At 33.9% G+C, this 20,432-nt stretch overlaps 1 protein-coding gene across 13 annotated transcripts in view; it reads right to left on the bottom strand.

Moving 5' to 3' along the window:
• Nucleotides 1-20,432, bottom strand: part of TCERG1 (transcription elongation regulator 1) — a 57,712-nt gene that overhangs the window by 16,051 nt on the left and 21,229 nt on the right. For 8 of the 13 annotated variants that reach the window (XR_004135916.2, XM_031449278.2, XM_031449280.2 and 5 more), the window contains 7 exons: nt 19,994-20,082; nt 9,889-10,049; nt 8,815-8,871; nt 8,604-8,670; nt 7,464-7,514; nt 5,957-6,092; nt 5,049-5,138 (listed from right to left, as the gene is read on the bottom strand). Coding sequence is in view for 12 of the 13 variants with exons in the window: in XM_031449278.2 (XP_031305138.1) it covers nt 5,049-5,138; nt 5,957-6,092; nt 7,464-7,514; nt 8,604-8,670; nt 8,815-8,871; nt 9,889-10,049; nt 19,994-20,082 (651 nt within the window). In the remaining variant the exon portion in view is untranslated. The remainder of the gene's footprint in view (nt 1-5,048; nt 5,139-5,956; nt 6,093-7,463; nt 7,515-8,603; nt 8,671-8,814; nt 8,872-9,888; nt 10,050-19,993; nt 20,083-20,432) is intronic. The other 5 variants (XM_031449279.2, XM_031449282.2, XM_031449285.2 and 2 more) reach the window with 1 other exon arrangement.

The raw sequence follows: 20,432 nt of genomic DNA, 5'->3' as shown, positions 1-20,432 counted from the left end.
ACATTTTCGAGCAATATAAAACACATAAGAGAAATGAGTCTTTCCAAATCCCTTCTAGAAAAAAATATTAACAATAGGAACCTATATTTCACATTCTAGAATATTTTCCCCCACTTAGTAATGTATAGTCAAGATGACAAACTGAACATGCACATCTATTTCCTGCTTTCTTCAAATGCCAAAAGGATTTTCTTTTTTATAAGAACAAGGAAATGGGAAAAAGAGAAACAGCAACTCTGTAAGTTGAAAAGCACATGGACAAGTGATAAAAGATTTGGCAGACATGAGAAAGCCAACCCTAAACCAGCAGTCAATAAAAATAAAGAAAAAATCCAATTTTTAAAATTAGAGAATCCTCTAACAGCTCCACAACTGACAGCACCAGGTTCCCATGAAGTGAGGAAAGGGTACAACTACAATAAAGCTTTCTAGAAGCAATTTAATCACTAGGTCCCCCTCACCAACTTTATGTATCTGGGGCACTGCCACTCCTGAACTTCAGTTAAGAGGCGAGTGGTTATTCTCCAGAGCAAAGGTGGGCAAATCATGATCTGTTGGCCAAATCTGGCTTGCTGCCTGTTAGTGTACAGCCCAGGAATAGTTTTGATATTTTTAAACAGTTCGGAAAAAAAGTAGAAAATCTGAGGACACATGAAAACTAAATGAAATCCAGATGTCAGTGTCTATAAAGCTTTACTTGAACAGTGATGCTCATAACTGTACGTAAGTCTATGGGTGTTACTGCACTACAACAGCAGAATTACACAATCATGGTCACATGGCCCACAAAACATGAAGTATTTATTACCTGACCCCTTATGCAAAAAAATTTGCTGACCCCTGCTCTAAAAGGTAAAATGGTGTCTTTGGAGTAGGGGAACAAAAATGAGGAATCCGATGTACCAAGCTGAGAAAACAAGGAGTTAAGCAAACAGCTACACACCAAATATCAAGACACAATTCTCTCTCAGAACTAGGCCTTTTCCCTGCGAGACTAGAAGTTCTTATCCAGAATCTGACCAGCCTAAAATTACTTACCTTACCCTACAGGATCTCAACAAACCAGCCTAAGTCACCCTACAACAGGGGTTTTCAACCTCAGCGCTTTTGACATTTTGGACCAGATCATGTTTAGCAGCATCTCTGTCCACGAGATACCAGCAGCACTCTCTCAATTGTGACAAACAAAAATGTCCTGTAGGGCAAAAAAAAGTTCTGGTCGAGAACTACTGTACTGTACTACAGAAAAGCCAACAATCATGAGAGCCCATCCAGATGTTAAGAGTACTCAAACAGCGTTTTAGTGCCTCATTCTTAATTATGAGCACTCAGGGTCTACAAAGAAAACTACAGACACTCCCCAATGTGAAAAAGAGAGACCAAGACAGCAAAACTAAAAACTAGGCAAGAAAATGAAAAGTTAAAAGCAGAAAAAATTCCTAAACAATTTCATAGAACTAACTAAAAGATACTGCAACCATAAAACAAGAAAAATTTCAAGGACGAAAAAGGAACTCCTAAAACATGACAAAAGAAATAAAAAATCTAATTGAAGGGTTACACAATAAAGTTGAGAATATTATGCAGAAAGTTAAAAAAAACAAAACAACAACAACAAAAAACAGAGGTAGAAAGCAAGAGAAAAAAGATAAGAAACTCTGAGGACCAGCCCAGAGTGCAAATTCTCTGTCTCAGAATGAAAAAATAAAGTAGTTGGAAGCAATCAAAAAAACAACACTCTACCAGAATTGAAATATAGGAGTTTTCACACTGAAAGGGCCACCAACTGCCCAGCATGATGGGACCTTCCACCAGGGTACAATCACTGTATAATTTTAGAACCCTAAAGACTTAAGGGAAGATCCTACATGTTACAGAGGAGAAAAAAGTAACACGTCCACATACAAAGGAATAGGTATGGTTTCAAAAACTACATGAGGGGGGAGGCTATAGCTTAGTGGTAAAGTGCATGCTTAGCATGCACAAGGTCCTAGGTTCAATCCCCAGTACCTCCATTAAAAGATAATAATCATAATAATAAAATAAATAAATGAACCTAATTACTTCCTCCTCCACAAAATAATAAAATTAAAAAAAAAAAACTTGAAAACTAGAAGCAGAACAATACCTTCAAAATCCTGAAGGAACAAGATTTCCAACTTCAAATTCCTTAGCTAGCCAAACAATTCCAAATAAGGGTACAGTAAGGTGTTTTCAGATATCTAAGGCCTCAAAAATTTCTCATGCACATTCTCTCAGCATGCTACCCAAGAGATGGAATGCATCAAAAAGCAGTAAACCAAGAAAGAAAAGACATATAATGTAGGAGACACGTGAACTCCCCGCACCACAAAAAAAAAAGCAATGAAAATCCCTAGGATGATGGTAGAAAGGTGTCACCCTCAAAAATGTCAGCTGTACATCAGGTTTGGAGGGCAACCAGTCCAGACTAAACAAAGCTGGAAGGCTCTGAAAGAAACATCTTCAGGAAGATAAAACACTCTAATATTTTTTCCTAACACATCTAATAGAATTATGTGGCTCTTTAAATATATGTATCCACATCTCTGAAAAAAGTCAAATAAAAGAAGTTTAAAAAAAATACTTAGACCTCTTTCCAGGTCAGTCTATATATATACGCCAATCTTTAAAAGCTGTATAAACATATATATAATTATCTCACCAGTCCCCTGCTAGGCATGTAGGTCATTTTTCAATACCCTCTAAATGTGGCATTGGAGTGTATCATGAAAGTACTTGCTGATGGAAGTGGGGAAGAGATTTGTTTCCAACCCCTCTCTCCTTTCTCAGTATACACTTTACTTGTAAAAGTATTAAATTATAAATAAAATCCAAGTGAATTAATATTAACTTTCTTTTCAGAAGCTGGAGAAAATGTCCTATCTCCTCCTCTGGGATATCCCACACCGAAGTTAGGATCACTCTAAGAGATGAACATCTCACAGAAAATGAGGAATTCTATTATGCTGCCAAGTTTCTCCTAATTATCTGTGCCATGCTTCCCAATACACTTGGTTTTATGTTCACTCATTCCTCGCACTCCAGCTTTAAGACTTCTACTCAAAAGGCATGAGAACCGTTCAGATTTTATTTAAAGCAGAGCACTGCTTGATACTTTTTCTCTTTTTAAGTATAACTCTATTAAGAAACTAATAACATCAGCAGCTTAAGAAATGCCTCCAAAATTAAAAGAAAATTTTAGTTCTCAGTATGTACATGGAATTTCACTTAGAAACTCTAACACTCAAGTGCCATGGAGAGTAAGTCATAAAAGTTTTAAAGTAAGTCTTCAGGGATATTCAGACTAAAGCACTGTTCCAGGCACCACACAAAGGCAGGAAAAGACAGACAAGATAATTTTAGATAACTGGAGTTCTGAATGCTACAAAAAAAGTAAAGAAGGCAAAGAGATAGGTTAATCAGAAGGCACTGAGATAAGTATCTGAATGCAGTGATGCAGTCAGCTATGCAAACACCTGGGGGAAGAGTGCTCCAGGCAGAGGGACTAGTAAGTACCAGAATGTGCCTGTACTGGCCAAGATGTATCAAGGCCAGTGTTACTAGGACAATGTAAGAAAAGAGCTCAACAAGTATGCAGCCATGAGTGGAGAATCTTACAGGCCATGAAAGAGTTTCACTTTTATCCTGAAAGAAATGGAAAGCAATGCACGTTTTTAAGGCAACGGAACACTGCCTTAGTTTGTCACTTAAACTTTAAAATTAGTCTGGCTGCTATGTGAAAAAAGAACTTGACTACAGAGGAGCAAGAATGGAAGAAGGAAGGCAAGGAGAACAATTAGGGGCCACAAAGATGATGGGTTGATTATGGGACGTTAAATTAGAGTGTTAGGGGGGAAATGGTGAATAAGAGGTTGGTTTTAGAACAGTTTTAGGGTAGATTTTGCTGACAGACTGGAAATGCGCAGTGGTGAAAAGAAACGAATAGAAGCTAATTTATAGGTTTTGATAGGGCCATCAACTGAGGTAAGGATGAGACCATCACAAATAGTTGGGGAAAAAAAAAAGGACCACTGTGCTTGAAATACATATGCAAATATATCTGGAAAGTCGTATCTTCCTATTTGACACATGTCTGACACATTGTAAATTTTTTCTCTACATAAAAAGTCTGTGATGAGACCTGTATGCATAATGACACAAACTGTGTGGAGAATTACTCCAGCTATTAAATTACAAATATGGAAGATGGACACTATTGCAACCCATGAGGCCGTGTAGCTCAACAGCACTAGAGCAAGTGGTTCAACGTACTCACCATTTTTCAGAGAGCAGTGTCAGGGTGGTCCAAGCAATTCAGAAATTATCTAAGTTGGAAGTGTGCATGCTTTAGGAGCAGCAATCACTATGAGACGATGTGTGTCATGGAATCACCATGGGAATAAATGGCAACTCAGTAACAAGGCAACTCTAGTTCTAGTAACTTCAGTTCAGCAGAGACCCTGAAGCATCCATCATTTCTCTAAGTTTACAGTGAAAAGACATTTTAACAGATGGCACTTAGAAGATGTGGCCTTGGTGTGTGTGGTGTGAGATATAAACACTCTGAGAGCTGTCTATTTATGTACATCTATGCTGGCACATAACAGCCAGGAAAGCTAAAGCATTCAACAATGGGCCTCTCAGTTGGGTAGGATTATAGGTAGATTTTCCTACTTTTTACTCACCTGTTATTTTGCTATTTTTCAATTCTGTTTGCATTATTTGCTCAATAAAAAATAAATCAGTAAATGCATGTGAAATGAATTTTGAAACCTGGATACAACCTCAGTATGTATGAGGCATAAGGACAAAATGTCCATGAGGCAAAAGCCATGTCCATAATGGCAAAAACATCCAAGTATTTCTGAGGCAGAAATGTCCACATCAAGAATGACTATGTTCTAAGGTATGAAACTGTTCTTAAAGTACTGTGTTAGGAGAAAAAGGACGGTACTTTATCTCTTGTAATTTAAAACTTACGTTGGGAAGGGATATACATTTCTTAAATATTGTTATTTTCCTATTACCTGTTTTCTCTCTTTAGGATTGAGCAGTAAGTACCGGGGATCAAAAACTATCTTGTGCAACTCCTTCTCCCATGTTGAAAAAGCAGACACCTTTAAAATAAAAAATGTATTGCCTCATAATTAAGTTGGCTTTAAAAACAGAAAGGTCATATAATTTTTGCTTGAAATCTACAGGACATCTCCTTAAAAAGGAGACATAATAAAAAACCATACTGAAGTTTCCATCACTAATGAATGACAAGCAGTGGGAGGCTAGCAACAGTTAAGTCCCACACTAATTGGCTCTGAACATTTCTCTATTATATAGAAATAACACACACTTAATTACTCATTAAAATAACCACTACTGTGTGACATTTTAAAAATCAGTACATCAGAAAAAGCCTTGAAGATTTGCATTTTGATTTCCCATGCTTGCTCCAATCTTGTGAACAAGGCTGTAATTTAAAATTGAACAGTTTTACTTACTCAAATGAATATGTGAATATAACCAAAAGGTTGAAAGCCCTTTTCAATTAAGCTTCATTAATAGTAATGTCATAAAGCACCAGTTCTCCTTTAACCAAAAGCCATTCTGAAGATATTAAAAGAATCGCATATACCTTACCTATCTCGAGTAGTCCGCCGTTCTGTAATGTTAATACTCGTCTTATATTACTCACCATAATTTAATGACCCAATAAATGTTAAATGTTATTTGTACTTAAAAGGACAGTAAAATGGCATTTTGTTAAACACGGTATGATTAGCCAAGAAAAAGGCTGTTTGAAAAGAGTACAATAATTTGATAGGCTTCCCTTATCCCCCCCCACAACATGAGCACTAACCTTAGATTTGACCTTTTAGCAAGACATATTTATATTACTTATACAAAACAGAAATATCTCCCCCAAAGATTGTTTTCTGACCCCTCTCTCTAGCAGCATGTCCTTGAACTGCTTCATTCGGGCCTCCAGAGGGACAATGGCCCTTTCTCGGGCAGCTTTAATTTCAGCTTCCATGGCAGCTTCTTTCTCTGAATCAATGTCTTTATTATCGTCTCTCCTATAAAAAATTAAATATAAGGCATCAACTGACAAAATATTAATAAATAATTTTACTAATATCTTAACATCATTAGAATATTCAAGACTCACTAGTGAGCAGCATATTTTTGGCAAAAATTATAATGAGGGTTTCAAATAAACTCTAAGGGATAAGCAACTTTCACTAAAATAATAGTAATAATAAAGTTACAATGAGCTTCTAATGATGTTACAGTGGCTACAATGTTAGGAAAAAAGAATAGCTTTAATGTGCTGTCTGTCCCTGACACTAGTTGATATACAAAATAAACTACCTTACTTAAAAAACAAACAAAAAAACTTATCTAATATTGCAGTAAAACTCTATGTGTTAGACTCAAACAGCACAAAATAAATTTTAGTTCCTGAAATGATACAGGAAAAACAGCATTTTCCAAAATATTCTACATTATAAATGCATAAATTGTTTAATAAAGATTGGTATAAGTCTTAGTAACCTCAAATACTTATTTTGAAAATAAAATTAAAATCTCTGCAAACTTGGCCAAGTGGATATGTGAGATATATACCTTACCTACCTGACATGTTTTTACTCACTTTCTGGGTGGTAAGTTGAGATTTAAGTTGAAGGACAGGTCCCAGAGAGCAACATAGGCCCCGGAGTAGTTAGGTGGAACTAGAACTGTTCATCAGTGACTAAACTACTTCTTGTTCCTCCAACATGCACCTCAGGGCTAAGGGCAACCCTGCTTCTGTGTCGTACTCAAGTGAGACAGTAAACACGAAACTGAGTCACCTCTCAATGTCTGCACTATGAAGAAGGCCCAGTCGTGTGAATAATCAAAAAAGTAATTCAGTAATATTCAGGTGTGTTTAAGCAGATCTACCTTCTTAAATACGATCTGCTAAATATAAAAATCAAATTGATTTGTATTTCCTACATAAACTTAAGGAAATCAGGAAAACAGAACATCAGGAAATTCAAAAGCATGCTATAAAGGGAAATGAAGGTAGCCCAGAAGATTTAAATGGAACTAAGGCTAACCCACAAATATAGTGAGAGGTAATTAGCAATTTAGGGAATGAATCAAACAGAGAAGACATAGTCCATGACCTGCAGGAACTTAGCGAGATACTCTGTGACCTAAGATATGCACAAAACAAACAGGTAAAAGCAATTTGCCAAACAATATACCCTCTTATAATAATTTATTTAAGAACTATTTAAATAGTTAAAAGGCATCCAAGAAATATAACTAATGAAAACAAATAACCTTTATATAAAGAATTACACTAAATGAAAGTGTCACAATACAAACTATCACTATCTATCTCAATAAAAGAAATAAAGAAAAACTAAGCCAGGAAAAATAGGCTTTTAGCTTTGTACCTAAATAGAGAAGCTCGGGCAATCCACATAAAGGACTTCTTTGACATTCTCCTGATAAAAGCAGTTAAAAACCTTACAAAGTTGTCTATAAGAACAAACAATTAAAAACAACCTAAAAGTTTAACATTGTAGGAATATCCAAAATTATGGTACATAAACAGAATGAATACAGTCATTTATAGTAATTAAGAAAACAAATGTCTTATTCTAGACTTTTTTTAAAAAAACACAAAATCAGTTGATTACAACTAGTAAAAATAATTATACATTTGGTCAAGAACTAAAAAGTCAACTATAAACATGAAAATAGCTGTTGTTACTATGGTAAATTATGGGTGACTCTTTTAATATCTTAATTTTTTTCACATTGTTGTCAATAAGGAAATTTTTTTTAAAAAAGAACCACCCTTGACAGGGGTTGTCTTACTGATTTCTTTGCCATAATTTGGCTGCATTCAATCTGTCCTTCTCAGATAAGGACTATGATAGACCAGTCCCTAATGTCTTCAAACTTTCCTTTTTGCTACTAAATAATGGTCCCATTCCTCCCCCATCCCCACACAAACACCCTCTACCCCAACCCTTTCACCACCCATAATTAGCAACATTCATATTTTACCAACTCTAGAGCACTGGTCATGCCAATCCCTTCACTCACAGCACTCTCTCTCTCAGAAAAAGCTCATGGGTTCCCTCTTCACCAAGTAATGACCATGGACTCAAGGACTAGCCAAGTGACAAGTATGTAAGAAGAGAGAGAAGGCTGTATATACGTTTATAAGATTTCTGGCATGGTATCCGTTGGGGTCTACATAGGGAGTTTCTTTTTTTTTTTAATATAAAATTCAGCCCTAACGAATGTCTGAAAGTAATTTATCAACTAACTCCTAAAATACCATTTGGCTTCATAATACATATTTAAATAATCAAATCTTTTGCAAATCTAGCAACAGAAGAGACACCATTTCTACAGTCTGAAGCAAAGCTTTTCAGTATCAGGCCTAAGAGAGCAATCATGACTTCTGCCTCCTAACAGCATACATTATCACCTGTCCCAATCATGAACTGACTGCAATCTAATCAACTTTTAAAAGGTAAAAAAAAACTATCTAAATTACACAACCTATAAGTATTACTTACTTCCGTTTTTTGGCTTTAACAGGTTCATCTTCATTCATTTCTTCCATTAATTCTTGTTCTTCTTTAACTGTAAGATAACATTTAATTAAACCATCAGGATAAAAATAAGCAAGCAACAATTTAAGTATTTAGGTATGACTCCTTCTGCTAAGCACTATTAACAACTGCATTAACTGTACTTTTTTAAAGCTGCAATTTACAGTTCACTCACTTGCACTCATAGAGAATTGCCACTTTTGGATGGACAGCATTGTCGGGGTCGGGTGCCCTGGCAAAAACATTTCAAATATTATTATGAATACTTATATGCACTAATTAAACAATCTTTTCCTTTATAATACCTACTCTATTACCTTCCCTTTCCATTAAATCTTCAATTCATTTTGAAATTTTTATTTATAATGAATGTATTTATCAAATAAATGGATCAAACTCTTATACCTTTAGAACCAGAAAGACCAAGTTTCACTAATTAAGAAATCACTTGTAAGCAGAAAATGTTAGTACCACGTATACATAAACTATGGAGATTTCTCAATTATTATAAATAACATGTATTAGGATTTGTTTCATTTGAAGTTTTAAATAGTTCATTTATCATGCTTCTATACTACACAAGGGGGTTCTATAAAAATATAATCATCATAAAACAAGGACAAATTACCAATAAAAATAAGCAATAAGAATCATGCACAAATATTTGTGTTCATTCTATATATTGCAATGATGTCTGAATATGTGGTACATTAAAAGATTATCTCTTAATAAAGTTAAGTCTCCATTCTCAGGAATAAGGCTTACCTTCCCTAAATTTCATCAAGTTTAAAAGACTAACTAAGCCTTTGCATTCTGTATTTTACAAATTTTAATAAACAGTATTTTAAAAATACTCTGTACAGTTTGATTATTTCTAAAAATACATTACTCATCGCAAGAGTGCTAAAAAGCTCACTGAGGAGCATGTTAGTATTACCAATAAGCATGCAGCAAGCATCAGCAGTACCAACATATCTTGGACTAACTGACAATCTTGAAGAGAACAAGAAGTTAAACATATATGTAATAAATATTTTACTAAACATAATTTTATCCAAATTCTCTATTTTTAAAACACCTCTCCTATTACTGAACTCAAACTAGTAAAGCAGTCTATTCTCCATTTCTCAAATATTCTTTTTCTTATATTCCTTGAAAATATAAAGTATCTCTAAATGTTCTCACATTTTCTGCAAAAGTACTAAAAGAATGTTAAAATTAGAGGATAAATTCCTAATTTAAAACTTACTTAGTTTCTTCACTTCTTCCATTCCTTTTTTGTGAGGGGGCTCCTGAATAATTTTATCAACATCTGCCCTTCCAATCAGATCATCGGGTCGGTCCCACATAGAAAGACGGGTGGTAGGATTATAAAAGAAGACCCTCTCATCACCAGTCCAAACAACACACCTATGAATTAATTCAAATATAATTTTCTTATGTTATGGGACATATGTCATAGCTAGATCTTTTACTGTCATCCTATCCAAAGTGGAGGTGGTGGTGGGGAAGGACACCTTATTATTATGAGTTATTTATAGAGAGACAAAGATGATTTTTAGAACAGAAGAGAGCTAACTAGCTAAGGGTAAAATACTAACTCAACAAATTAATTGAGAAAGCCAGGAAAACAAAGGAATTTGTGATCAGTTTAGAGTGCTCAGGAACTCAGTCTGGCACACTCAATTTTAAACTACCACAAAAGACAAGTTTAATAGTAATAAATTAATAATGCTACTAAGCAGTTCTAAAGCTAAAGAATAAGACCACAGTATCCTATCTATTTCAGGATACTTCTCAGTATTTCCTACCAAATCAGAATTACAAACACATTCTTCAGTGGAGCCTTTAACAACTGATTACATCAAATATTTGAAAATAAAGAGAGGTACTGATTATACTGGAGCCCACTACAGCCCACTGTTCCTGTTAATTACAACGAGCAACTCTGCATCAATACACAGACAGAAAAAAAAAACAAGTATGTAAGGACTCTGTAAAGTTTTTTAAAAAATAGAAGCATGATGTCAAAATTAGAGAAGCAACTGCAAGAGTGTAAATTTTCCATTTCTCCTCCCTCAAACCTCTGTACTGAAGAGGCTCTTAGTTGCACAGTGATAGTAGCACAGGCAGCTAAATCTCCGATAGAAATCAGGTCTTTCTGGCCAGCTAATCAAAAGTTAATCAATAGCTGCCAAGCCCAAGGTGACCTAGATGTTGATATTATCAGGCAAAGCCTCTATTGTTGAAATAATCAAAGACTTTAAAGCAGTAATTATAACTAGGCTTCATTAGATTGAAAAAAAAAACCTTGAAATGAATGAAAAGACAGTTCTCAGTAGAGAAACCATTAATAAAAGAAAGAATAAGTTACAGGAACCTATGGGACTATATCAAAGTGTTTAACATACATGTCATTGAGACCCCAGAAGGAAAACAGAATACTGGAGGCAGAAAAACTATGAAGAAAAAGTGGCTCTCCAAATCTCCAACGTTGATAAGAAACAAATATTAAAGCAGCTCAGTGAACCCCAAACAGGATAAACTTCAAAAAAACCCCAAAAAACACATTTTTAGACAAAAAATAATCAATAAGATGAAAACGAAATATAAAGAAAAATCCTTCGTAGCAGCTAAGGAAAAATATGAAACAGAACAAACAGGGGAATAAGTCCAATGACCCTGGATTTCCTACCAGAAACCCACAGAGGCAAAAACACAGTAAAACAACATCTTTGAAGTTTTAGAAAAAAAGAAATGCCAAACCAGAACTCCACATACACTGAAAATATCCTTCAGGAACCAGGGCAAAAAAAGTTATTCTCAGAGGAAGGAAAATGAAGAGATTTCATCTCCATTGGAACTATCCTACAAGAAAGCTTTTCAAGCTGAAAGAAAATGATAACTTAAAAAAACAAAACAAAACCCCCAACACAAACCTGGATCTTTAGCAATGAAAGGAAAACAACAGAAATGGTAAACACCAAAGATAATATATTTTTTTCCTCTTAAGTTCTTTAAAATTTATATAAGAAATTATTAACAATGCTAGTGGCGTGTTCAGTGTACACAGTAGTAATACATATGAAAACTACAACATATAGGTCATTAGGGTTAAAAAGAACCTGTATGGTAGCAAGGTTTCCATATTTTCTGTGAAGTGGTACAATAATAACTCTAAGTAGGCTATGATGGTTACGAATGTATCCCTAGAACAACTAAACTTTAATGCAAAGAGTTATCACCAGAAAGCCAACAGATAATTATCAAATGGAATGCTAAAAAATGTTCAAGTAATTTAAATGAAGTTAGTAAAGGGGGAACAGAAAAACAAAAATAGAGAAGACAGAAATCAAATAATAGATCTAACTGAAATCCAACCATACGAAAAGATTCATGTTAACAGTCTAAACACTCCAATTAAAAAGCAAGAATTGACAAAGTGGATAAAAATGCAAGACACAACTATAAGCTGTCTTAGGAGACAATTTCACATATAAAGCCATAGAAAGGGTGAAAGTAAATGGATGGAAAAAGAAATACTATGCACACAACATTAAGGCAGGAATGGCTATTTTCATAACAGATGAAACCGACTTGAAGACAAAAGGTTATTAAGAGAGATAAAGAGGGTCAATTCATAATGATAAAAAAGACAATCAGGAACACGTATCAGTTGTGAAATATATAAAAGCCCATTTACAGAGTTTCAAAATAAATTAAGAAAGGATCAAATTAAAGAGAGAAACAGGCAATCTCACAATTATAAAAGATTAGTAAAACTGTAAGCAACTGATAGACTAACCTAACCCAAGTGGTACTAAGAAAGATCATCTGAAGAACAATAAAAGTCTTAATGAATCTCAAAGTATAAAAATCAAATAAAGTGCATTCTCTTACCACTGGTCAATTAAATCAGTAAGTGAGATATCTAGAAACTCCCCAAATTATGGAAATGAAATGACAGATTTCTAAATAATACATAAGTCAAAGACAAAATCAAAAAGAAAATTTTAAAACAGTAAGAACTGAATGGCAATGAAAATACAACATGTCAAAATGTGTAGGCTGCTGGTAAAGCAGTACTTAAAGAAGATCCAGTAAAGTTTTAAATGATTATATACTAATATTAATGACCCAAGAGTCCATCACAATAAGCTAGAAAAAGCACAAAGAAAACCCAAAGTAAGTAGAAAAAAGAAATGAGTGGTGAAAAAAAAAAAAAGATAACCACTCCAAAAGCTGGGTTTTTTTGTAAAGACCAACAAAACTGACAAACTTCCAGCTAGTCTAATCCAGAAAAGGGAACACATCACCACTAGAGGAAAGAAAAATGGGTTATCACTACAAATCACGGACATTTAAAGGACATTAAAAGAACAGGAACAAATTCAACTTAGATAAAATAAGCAAATCTCTTGAAATATACAACTTACCAAAGCTGACAGAAGAGACAAAGAATTGCATAGTCCTATAGCTATCAAAGAAGTTTAATTATCAAAAACCTCCCCCTGCTCCCAAACTCTGATCCCAGATGGTTTAACTCTATAAAACCTTAAGGAAAAAGTAATATCACCTCATACACTTATTCAATAACTAGAGTAGAAATCACCAATCACCATCCAACTCATTTTATGAAACAAGCATAATAACCTTAACACCAAAACCTAATGAAAACATTGCAAAAGAAACTTAAAGATCCATGTGCCATGAGTGCAGATTTAAAAATCCTTAATAAAACATTAGTAAATCAAATCCAACAATATATTAAAAAGATTAATCTGTCCATTGAAAGATGAATGGATAAAGAAATTGTGGTATATTTGTACAGTGGAATACTACTCACTGATTAAAAAAAGAATAAAATAATGCCATTTGCAGCAACATGGATGGAACTGCAGATCACTGTAAGTGAAGTAAGCCAGAAAGAGAAAGAAAACTACATGTGCTATCACTCATACATGAAGTCTAAAAAAAAAGGGGTGGGGGGAAGAAAGAGGACACTAGTGAACTCATCTACAAAACAGAAACAGACTTGCAGACCTAGTAAACAATTTTATGGTTATCGGGGGAAAGGGGATAGAAAGGTATAAATTTGAGAGTTTGAGATTTGCAAATGTTAACCACCATATATAGAAATAGATTAAAAAAACCAAGTTTCTTCTGTATAGCACAGGGAATTATATTCAATATCCTGTACTAACCTTTAATGAAAAAAGAATATGAAAATGAATATATGTATATATATGCATGACTGGGACATTATGCTGTACACCAGAAACTGACACATTGTAACTGACTACACTTCAATTAAAAAAAATAATAATTTACCATGATAAAATGAAAATTTTAAAATAGTAAGAACTGAATGTCAATGAAAATACAACATGTCAAAATTTATGACATGGTTTATCCTAGAAATGCAAAGCTAGTTAAACATTCAAAAATCAATGTGATCCACTATATTAAAAGAACAAAGAAGAAAAACTAATTCATTTCAAAAGATGCAGATTTATGATTAAAACACCAGGAAATTTTTAAAAACCTATAGCTAATATTATAACTGAGGTAAAAGACTGAACTACCTCCCTGCAATATGGAGAACAAGGCAAAGATGCTCACTTTTACCTCTCCTATTTAGCATTGCACTGATAGACCTAGCAATAACAGAAAAATAAAAGGCATCAAAGATCAGAGACTAAGAAATAAAGACTCCTCTTTGCAGATGATATGATTATTTACAGAGAAAATCCTAGAGAATCTGCAACACTGTAATAAAAGAACTTAGCAAGATTCTAGTCTACAAAATAAATATACAAAAACCTTGTCATTCATGAATCTTTTATTTCTATGAGGTCAAATTTATTCATCTTTTTATTTATTGCTTCTAGGTTGTGTCTTTCTTAGAAAGCATCCTCATTCCCTCTCCAAAAATTCAACTATTATGTCCCTATTGTTCTTACAGTCCACCTGAATATATGAAAGATAATCACCTCTTCAAACTACCTTCCAAGATCTATCAATGAAGGAATGTATTATAACTTTCATTCCCTAATTTACTATTTTCCATTTCTTATAAGATGGGTGACTGCTAACTTTAAGCTAAACAACTTGTTCAGCTAAGCAGGATATTCCACTTCATTTGAATAATCTAACTTTATTAGCTTACCTCTTGATATCTTTACATGCTGCTCTTCAAATTGCTATCTCTAAGAAGCTAAATGTAAAATACAAAGTTTCATGTTTCCGTTAACTATACTGGGATTTTTTTCCCCTGGTATTTCACAGCATTAGTCTTTTTTTTTTAGATTAATAGGCCCAAATTAGAAGCATTTTGTATTTCCTAAGATCACTAAACTTTAGTAGTCTGGTTCTAAGAAAGTTTTTAATGTTTTGACAAGTTTTTAAAGGACATGGACCAATTGTAATTTTTTCCTTTGCTTACTATGATTGCATTACAAAGATTTAGCCTGTATATATATGTTCATGTATAACTGAAAAATTGTGCTCTACACTGGAATCTGACACAACATTGTAAAATGATTATAAATCAATAAAAAATGTTAAAAAAAAAAAAAAACCCCGAAGATTTAGCCTGCAGTTAATTTTTACAGTCTCGTACAAAGTGCAGTGAGGGCTGCCTGTATTTGCCATGCTTTGTCTGTAACCTGTGCTAGGTTTTAAGTTATGAAGAATTTATCTTTGAACTTACATATTACAGTATTTGGGCTTTTACCTAGAGTGGTACAGGGAATTAACATATATATATTTTATATATATATAAAATCAATCAATCTATATACACACATACATATATACACACACACATACATGTAGACTGATTGCTGCTGGGCTTCTATAGTTTCCATTTTTTTCACTTCTAATATTTCATTATGAAAAAATTGAAACATATAGAACTTGAAAGAATGTTTTTAAAACAGTGAACACTATTGAGCACCTAGATTTTACAGTTATCATATATGCTTTATCACTTACCTATCCTTCCCTCAATCCATCTGCCAGTCTTATTTTTTTTTGATACATTAGATATTGCAGATTATCAGTACACTCCACCCCTAAGCAGCTTATTATGTATATTACCTTTAGCACAGGATAGTTTTGTGACATAAGAATTCTTTGTTCATAAAGCGTCCTAACAGCTTTTCACTCCACATTTACCATTAATACCTAGGTATTCTGCAGTCAACATGTTTTAGGAGACTAGCTCTCCATTTTAACGTAGGTATTGCTGTTAATGTGGATCAGTGTTTCAGAAACTTGTACAGAAATTTAACCTTAGTTTTCCCCTAATAAAGTGAAACATCTAACAAAATGGTTTAAGTGTCTCAGGATGGTTCTAATGGAAATTCTTGAAGCGAATTCAGCACTGAATAGTTGGATGAAAATATTTAACACTCACTTCCTCGACCCTTACTTTTAAAACTGATTGTAAAGAGAGATCAAAACTAGAAATATTTTGTATTTCCTAGGATCAACAACCCTTAGTTTTTATTTGGATTCCATGACAAAAAAAAGATTTCCACAAAAGACTTCACTTAGCAATAATGATTTTGAGATACATCTATGTTGTTGAATGTATCAATAGTTTGTTCCCTTTTTTAAAATTTAAATTTATTTGTTTAAATGGAGGCACTAGGAATCGAACCCAGGACCTCGTGCAAGCTAAGCATGTACTTCACCACTGAGCTATACTTCCACCTCCCAACAGTTTGTTCCTTTTTATTGCTGAGTAGCATGCCTTTGTTTGAATATGCCACAATTTATCCATTCACTTGTTGGTGGACATTTGGATTGTTTCTAGTTTTCAACTTTTCCATTCCTAGATATTTGCTTATTTGTAACAATCAAAAACTGGAAACAGCCCAAATAAATTACAAATAAAACTGCTATGAATATTCTTGTAAAAGTCTTCACGCAGACCTATGTTTTTGTTTTTCTCAAGTAAACAGGAGTGGAATGGCTGGATTATTTATTATATATTCTCCAAAGCAGTCCCACCATTTTGAAATTCCCATCAGCAGTGTATAAGAATTTTAGTTAGTCACCATCCTCTAAAACATTCAGCATGCTCAGTTTTTGAAATTCTTAGCTATTCTAACAGGTGTGGTTTTAATTTACATTTCTCTGATTATTACTAATAACAGGGAGCTTCTTTTCATGGCTTATTTGCCATTCATGCATTGTTTGTAAAGTACATGTTCACATCTTTTGATTATTTTTTGTTGGATTGTTTTTCATCTTATTGAGGTGTAAGAATTCTTTACGTCAAAGAGTGAATGACAGCATATGTAAAAAGCTCCCACAGATCATCAAGAAAATACAAGTCCTTAAAAAGATGAGCAAAAACTGTAAAGAAGCAATGCACAGCCAATAAACAAGAAATAGATTCAACTACACCAATATTATGGAAACATTTATGATTTCTTATGAAGTTGCTATATTGCTTGATTCAGCAATTTCACTTCTAGAAATCAATAAAACAGAAATACGTGCATGTGTTCACAAGGAAATAGTTACATGTAAGGATGTCCTAAACAGCAACTTTTGAAATGCCAGGAACAGAAAAAAACAAAACAAAACAAAACAAACACACACACACCCACACACACACACACGAAAGACAACCTAATCATTTATGTGCAGGAAAATTATGCATTTTCATACAACAGAAAACTACGCTATCATAGATATAAATGTCCTAAAACTGCAAAATTTCTGCGACACATTTAGTAGAAAACTGAGGAATAATACTTTTTAAAGTCATTATAATATGTATATTAACCACACACACCTCTATACACATTTACATAAACGCAATATAGCATAGAAAGCACATGTACCCAACTTTTATTAATGAGGAGGCTTGGTGAAAGTGGAATTCTATCATTTTTTTACTTCATATGGTTATTTTATATTGTATGCTTTCTGTATACATCCATCTAATAATATATCAGAGCAATGAGAAAATAACTCAAAGTGGAGCACAGGAACTATAGATATAAATCATAAAAGAAAAAGTAAAAGATTTCTACAAGATACCCGACAAGCAAGTAACAAATGTCCCAGAAAAGGAGAAAGAAACAGATGAAGAGAAGCATTAATTAAACAAATTCCAAAGGAAAATTTCATTAATATGAGGACAGACTCAAGTCTGAAAACTGCTGAGGCCCACAAAAATCCAGACTGGTGGGGTCTGGACATGGTTACTGGCTTTCCATGTACAATAAATACTCAAACAGAGAAAACACAATCTATGAATATATTCTTCTAAAAAAGATTGTTTTCATAATTTTGATTTTAGAACTGGGTAAATATTCTGGACAATTTTTTAAAAAATGAACCTGTGTCAAGTTGGTGGAATAACTATATAGAAAACAACTATTCAAAAATGCTTTAAAAACACAGTAATTTGATCATACATCCCTAGAGGAATACACCCTAAAAACAAAAATGACTAGAAATAAAAACTTAAATAGTCTTCAGTAATCACACTGTTAGTGATTGCATTGGTACTGTTATTCTGTGTCTTGTGTATGAGAAAAGCAAATGAGTAATTATGTTCCTATCACTCAGAAACAGGATTTTCAGAAAGGAAGGAGATACTGAATTAAGATAGATGATGAGAGTCAGCAAAAATTTTATAGTAGATTTGAATTACAAGTGATGGTGTGGGGGGAAAAAAAAGTAATGGTGTGAACTCAAGATGCATCTTCGAATGTATCTTCCATCTGTGTCTACCAAAAAGATCTACAAATAATGACTAATTCAGTAGTAATGACTATCCCTAGATCCCACACTAATACCACTTCCCACAAAAAGAAACCAGGGCTCCTTGGAGAAATGGCTGAATCCAGGTCTGAAATAAGAAATACATGAGATAAGCCAGGAATGTCTTGTCAGAGAAGAAAACAAGGAAGGTATCAAAGATAGGGTTGTAACAACAACCAAAATAAGCCGTCAGGAGTTAACCTGAAGTCTTCACCTAGCCAAAGGTGAAACATATAAACATCAGTAAGAATAATAACTGCCATGGATAAAAACATATAAAATATATTTACGTCTATGAATTTCTAATTCTCAAACCAACACATTATTCTGAAAACATGTTAAGTCCTTTCCTGTACAATTTGTATTTCCAAATAACCAGTGTTAGTAAGGGGAAGTATCTCTTAAGTATTCCAGTTAACAAATGAAAATAGTGACAGAAATAAATTACTACCACTTTCAACCCTTAGTGATGATAGATCTAGGCCAGGTTTTGCAACCTCAGCACTATTAACACTTTGGACCAAATAATTAATTCATGTAGGGAGCTGTCCTGTGCATGGAGAGATGTTAGGAGCATCCCAGGCCTATACATGCTATTAACACCCTCCAACTTAAGACAATCAAAAATGCCTCTAGACATTGTTCAACATCCACTGCAGGGAGGGGGACACTGAGGGGAGGTAGACAAAATTACTTCTGGTTGAAAATCACTGATCTAGGCAATAATCAGCAATGGCTGCTAACATCACAAAAAAGAGACAACTAGATCCTGAGGGAAAGGGACATCTATGAACTAGTCTTGCCAAGAAGATAAAACTTGAATCTGATCACATCTCTGTAACTGCTCCCTAATTTGCAGGAAACTCAGAAATGGAGAATTCTATTAAACAGTACCATGGGGACGCAAAAGCAAAATCCAGACAGTGGGATTCTACAGAAAAACACACACTTTTTTTTTTTTTAATTAAAAAAACAAGGAGGAAAAAGCAAGGACAACAAGTTGGAGGGGAAACCTACAGATTCTAAGATGTAAAAAGTCAACTCACTGCCATGGGTTGATTGTATATGGCTTAAATAAATTACAGCAGGAAAAGGACAGAAAGCAATAATGTGGGGAAAGAAGGGAAAGGGAGACCCAAACAGAAGAAGGAAAGGAAAAACAGACTATCCAATGCTAAGGCAAAAACACATAATTTTACATAGTTCTATAAACATAATCACAATGTGGATGTATATACAAAAGCAATTTTAAAACACTTTAAACAATAAAAAGTATATTCAGGATCTTACAGGGGCTCAAATCTATAATCATGAATAATAAAACATTAATAGAGAGCACCATCAGGGGAAAAAGACACCACAGCAAGTAAGCAAAATACCATGAACAAGAACCCAAAAATATTCAGTAGATAAAAACATGAATTTGACATATACGTTTTTTTTTGGCATACACTTTTTAAAAGTACTTTTTTTTTTCCTATTGGATAATCGTGTAATAATCAAGTATGACAAGAAAGAAAGAAATAGGTAAATAAAATAAGTTACTAATTAAGCCAAGTACATACCATGGAGTACCAGGAATAGGTGTAGTAGCTACTGGCTTTGCCTTCTGGGCAGCCTTTTCTTCTTCAGTCATCTCCTCTTCTTTGGGCTCCTATGGGAAATGATGTTACTCTCATTAAATTATTATTATAAAACTACACCTGAATATCCTACAAATATAAGAATAATTGCAAGTACCTTAAAGTGCAATCAACATGACGTCTACTGCTAGCATAGGGAGGGGAGACTATGAATAGGAACCTCTAAGAAAGTTCTAAATCCTTGCCCCGCAGAGAGAGCCCAATTCCTTAACAGTAGACCCATGAGCAGCAGATGGTCCTATCTTACAGACTCATTAACCATTCATTAAGAGCAGAAATGAGTAAAAGGGTACAGAAGATCAGGAGACCTCTTCACTTAAGGTAATTTCTTTTTTCTGCTAAATTCCTTACTTATAAGACA

The sequence above is a fragment of the Camelus dromedarius genome, chromosome 3 (assembly GCF_036321535.1).
Source record: "Camelus dromedarius isolate mCamDro1 chromosome 3, mCamDro1.pat, whole genome shotgun sequence".
Taxonomy (NCBI): domain Eukaryota; kingdom Metazoa; phylum Chordata; class Mammalia; order Artiodactyla; family Camelidae; genus Camelus; species Camelus dromedarius.
Note: the sequence above shows the minus strand (reverse complement) of the source record. Positions and strands in the feature narration are given on the sequence as shown.